Raw genomic sequence first — 4229 nt, forward strand, 5'->3', positions numbered from 1 at the left:
GTTTTACTGCTGCACTGCTACGCGGCTCCTAGTGTTTGTACTGAGTATGTTCTTGTCAGTACTCATGGGGTACCTCTGACGTGCTGGTGTCTAGGGAGACCCAGGTGGGGGCTTGCAGCTCTGCTGGAAGTGAGGGCTTCCCCTAAGGAGGGGTCTAAGGAGCCTGAGCTGGGAGGACCTGGCTGTGGGTCTGCTCAGTCCCCGTTCCCGGAGCTCCTCACACCCCTCCCCCATGTCCCCCCCAGAGCCCCCCAAGGTGAGGCTGGAGAGCCGCAGCACCACCTCGCTGAGCGTCTCCTGGAGCATCCCCCCACCACAGCAGAGCCGCGTGTGGAAGTACGAGGTCACCTACCGCAAGAAGGTAATCACTGAGGGCTGGCCCCGCCCAGCGGGCAAGGGACAGGCTGGTCACATAGGTGCTCCCAGCCCCACATAGTCTCTCGAAAAGGCTTGCTCTGCAGCCGAGGAGACTGAGGTCCGGGGTCTCAGGGAGTCCCTCCCCCAGGGTGGCACGGTCATCTGTAGCAGAGAGGGCGCCTCAGGAGAGGCGTCATGGTGGGGCAGAGAGCAGGTCCCTCGGACCTCCGTGCGGTCCTTTGCTTCTCTGACCCTCAGTGCCCCTGTCAGAGGAGCATCACGTTTGCTAATGTTGGTGAGCTGCCTCGCAGCTGGGGTAGTTTCTGGTGGGCAGAAGCGAGCCCCTGCCCTGCCTCACTGCTGCTCTGCTGCGTGCCCGCAGGGGGACTCCAACAGCTACAATGTGAGGCGCACCGAGGGCTTCTCCGTGACCCTGGATGACCTGACTCCGGACACCACCTACCTGGTCCAGGTGCAGGCACTGACCCAGGAGGGCCAGGGGGCCGGCAGCAAGATGCACGAGTTCCAGACTGAGTGTGAGTCGGGGGGCCAAGACATGTGCTGGGCCCCGGCCCTGAAACCAAATGGTTGACATTCTGGGAGGAAGGTGTAAACCAGAGGAGTTAGAAATGCCCCCTTCCTGGTCAGCCAGCCTGGGATGGCCCTGCGTGGGCTGTCCCCAAGCTAGGGAAGAGGCAGGGTTGAGGACCGAGGGATTGGAGGACTTGGGCTGTTGACTCAGGGCACTGTTAGGAGAAGGGAGAGTGTGGGCTCTGGCACTGCAGAGCCGAGTCCAAGTCCTGCATCACAGAAGGAGCTGGGGATAGTGCTGTGAGGTCCCTGGAAAGGCCTGTCCCTGGCCATCTAGGAAGTGGGATGTGTGTCTGCATGAGCCTTCACGAGCAGAAGCACCCAGCGCGTAGAGCGGTATGTGGGCCTGGACCCCAGCGTGGGCCTGGAGTGCAGTGGGGAGGGGGATGTTGCCATGACTTGGGGTGGGGGGCTCCCTTGTCATCAACCGGTGTCCCCCAACAGCTCTGGAAGGATCTGGCAACTTGGCGGTGATCAGCGGTGTGGCCGTCGGTGCGGTCTTGCTTCTGGTGCTGGCAGGAATTGGCGTCTTCATCCACCGCAGGTTCGGCAGAGCCCACTCCTGGCTCCCCAAGGGCTAGGTGGGGCACAGAGGAGCAGTTTCCTCATCTGAAAACCGGGCCAGGCCCTGCCTCCTGGGCAGTACGGAGATGAAATGGGCCCTAAGTACCTTGAAGCATGGTGCCTGGCAGTGCTGGGATTTGGGGCTTGGTGGCCATTCTCCCTGCTCTCGTTAACTTCCTCCGGACAGGCAAGCAGGAGGCGCTGGCAGCTCTAATGAGAGAAGCCGTCATTCTGGCTCCTTAAGGGGTCATCGCGGGGCATAGATCCCGAGGGGCGAGTTCTGGCCTGCCCACTTCCTCTCCAGCCCCCACCCCTGCCTTCCCTGTCCCCTCTGCCCTGAACCTAGAGCCCGAGCAGGGTGCCAAACTCATCAAGTTGTTCCCCCCACCCCAGGCCAGAGAAGGCCTCCTTGACCTGTGTTCCCTATGGGGCTCTTTCAGGAGGAAGACCCTGCGGGCCCGCCAGTCCTCAGAGGACGTGTACTTCTCTAAGTCAGGTGAGAGGCAGCCCCCAGTCCTGCCCCGAAGCCTCCTAGCTCTGGCAGAGCTGGGGACAGCCAGGGCACTCCTGAGGCTTCCTTGCGCAGCTCTCAGGAGCTAAACCAGATGGTCCCTGCCCACAGCCTGGTTGTCTCCCGAGGTCCCTTGTCATGTGCCTCGTCTTCACTAGGGCTGCCCTCACTGGACCCTCCCCGAGCTGCCCATGACCCTCCTTTTCCCCCTCCAGAACAACTGAAGCCTTTGAAGACTTATGTGGACCCCCACACGTATGAGGACCCCAACCAGGCCGTGCTCAAGTTCACCACCGAGATCCACCCGTCCTGTGTCACACGACAGAAGGTGATCGGCGCAGGTGAGGTTGGGACGCTGCTGAGAGGGCCCCGGAGCAGGCCCTGGGCGGTGTGGGCTGGGCGTGCCCCCACCCAGGCTGACTGGGGCACGCCCCATGCCTTGCCTACCTGCAGGGGAGTTTGGGGAGGTGTACAAGGGGACGCTGAAGGCAGCTTCAGGGAAGAAGGAGGTCCCTGTGGCCATCAAGACGCTGAAAGCTGGCTACACGGAGAAGCAGCGGGTGGACTTCCTCAGCGAGGCCAGCATCATGGGCCAGTTCAGCCACCACAACATCATCCGCCTGGAGGGCGTCGTCTCCAAGTGTGAGTCTTGGGGATCTCGGCCAAGTCATGGCGTGCCCCTGGGGCCACCCATGGGGACTATGTCCAAAGCTGAGCTGCTCCCCACCCCCTTGTGACCACCGGGCCTGCCCATCCTCACGCCTCACTCCTGTGCCCTGCCATGGCTGTGCCACTCGGACCTGCCACCCCCCTCCCATGTCCTGCTTCTGTGCCCCGCCACGGCTGTGCCCACCTAGGCCGTGCCCACCCAGGCCTGCCCACTCCCTCGCCCCGCTCCCGTACCCTGCCCACGGCTATGCGCCTCTCTCCTGCCCACTGGGCCTGCCTCACACCTCTGTGCTTGCCCCTGTAGACAAGCCCATGATGATCATCACCGAATACATGGAGAACGGGGCCTTGGACAAGTTCCTTAGGGTAAGGGCAATGGCCGGTGAGGGTACAGGGCCAGCTCACCCAGGTCTGGCTGGTGGGCAGGTGGTTTCAGGCTGGTGACTGAGTCTGTGCTGCAGCAGGAGAAGGATGGCGAGTTCAGCGTGCTGCAGCTGGTGGGCATGCTGCGTGGCATCGCGGCCGGCATGAAGTACCTGGCCAACATGAACTACGTGCACCGTGATCTGGCCGCCCGCAACATCCTCGTCAATAGCAACCTGGTCTGCAAGGTGTCCGACTTCGGCCTGTCCCGCGTGCTGGAGGATGACCCTGAGGCCACCTACACCACCAGCGTGAGTTGGGAGGGGGCCTTCGCCTGCTCCAGGGTCTTCTCATCTGCACACCGGGGCAGCAGGTAGCAGGTAGAGGGGACCGTATTGACTGGCCCTTGTTCCCCTGCAGGGCGGCAAGATCCCCATCCGCTGGACAGCCCCAGAGGCCATTTCCTACCGCAAGTTCACTTCGGCCAGTGATGTGTGGAGCTACGGCATCGTCATGTGGGAGGTGATGACATACGGTGAGCGGCCCTACTGGGACCTGTCGAACCACGAGGTGAGCCGCCTGGTGCTGCCAGGCCTGCCTGTACCCGAACTTCAACCCTTCACTCCTTCTCACACCCCAGGGCTTGGCAGAGAAGAGTACAAGCCATTCTTAGATTTGTTCAGTAACTGTTTATTGAGGGCCTACTGTGTGCCAGGCCACATGCTGGGTTGCAGGGCCCAGTTCTTGCTTAGGAAGTGCAAAGACAAGGGAAGAAGGAGGAGGGTGTGTGCGCATGTCCGTGTGTGCACTCAGGGGTGTGCATGTGTGCCTGATGTGTGTACGTGCCCATGTATGTGTATGTACATGTGCCTAGTGCCTTACCCAGCCTTGGGGCCTGGGAGGCTTCCCAGAGGAGGTCATGTCTCTGTTGACAGAGACAGACCGGTAATGTAGCCAGATGAGGAGGAGGGGAAAGAGACCTCTGGCCCAGGGACAGCCCAGAGAAGGAGGCTGGGCTGCGGGGTGTACAGTGTGACTGCCACCTGGGGTGCCCGTGAGAGAGCAGGGCCAGGAGTCCCTTCCTCCAGGGCCTGTGGAGGCAACCCCTTGGTCCTGGCCCTTTGGATAGCAAAGGCCCACCCGTTCCTGGGCCCCCTCCCTCTGATGCCCTCCG

At 62.2% G+C, this 4229-nt stretch overlaps 1 protein-coding gene across 2 annotated transcripts in view; it reads left to right on the forward strand.

Annotated features, from left to right (window-relative positions):
* Window positions 1-4229, forward strand: part of EPHA2 (EPH receptor A2) — a 37592-nt gene that overhangs the window by 24842 nt on the left and 8521 nt on the right. Inside the window, exons 6-14 of one of the 2 annotated variants that reach the window (XM_006145248.3) lie at window positions 246-361; window positions 740-893; window positions 1393-1492; window positions 1953-2008; window positions 2239-2364; window positions 2477-2665; window positions 2997-3058; window positions 3154-3366; window positions 3476-3625. In XM_006145248.3, coding sequence (XP_006145310.1) covers window positions 246-361; window positions 740-893; window positions 1393-1492; window positions 1953-2008; window positions 2239-2364; window positions 2477-2665; window positions 2997-3058; window positions 3154-3366; window positions 3476-3625 — 1166 coding nt within the window. The remainder of the gene's footprint in view (window positions 1-245; window positions 362-739; window positions 894-1392; window positions 1493-1952; window positions 2009-2238; window positions 2365-2476; window positions 2666-2996; window positions 3059-3153; window positions 3367-3475; window positions 3626-4229) is intronic. The other variant, XM_006145249.3, reaches the window with a different exon arrangement.

Source organism: Tupaia chinensis, unplaced genomic scaffold (genome assembly GCF_000334495.1).
Source record: "Tupaia chinensis unplaced genomic scaffold, TupChi_1.0 Scaffold000146_1, whole genome shotgun sequence".
Taxonomy (NCBI): domain Eukaryota; kingdom Metazoa; phylum Chordata; class Mammalia; order Scandentia; family Tupaiidae; genus Tupaia; species Tupaia belangeri.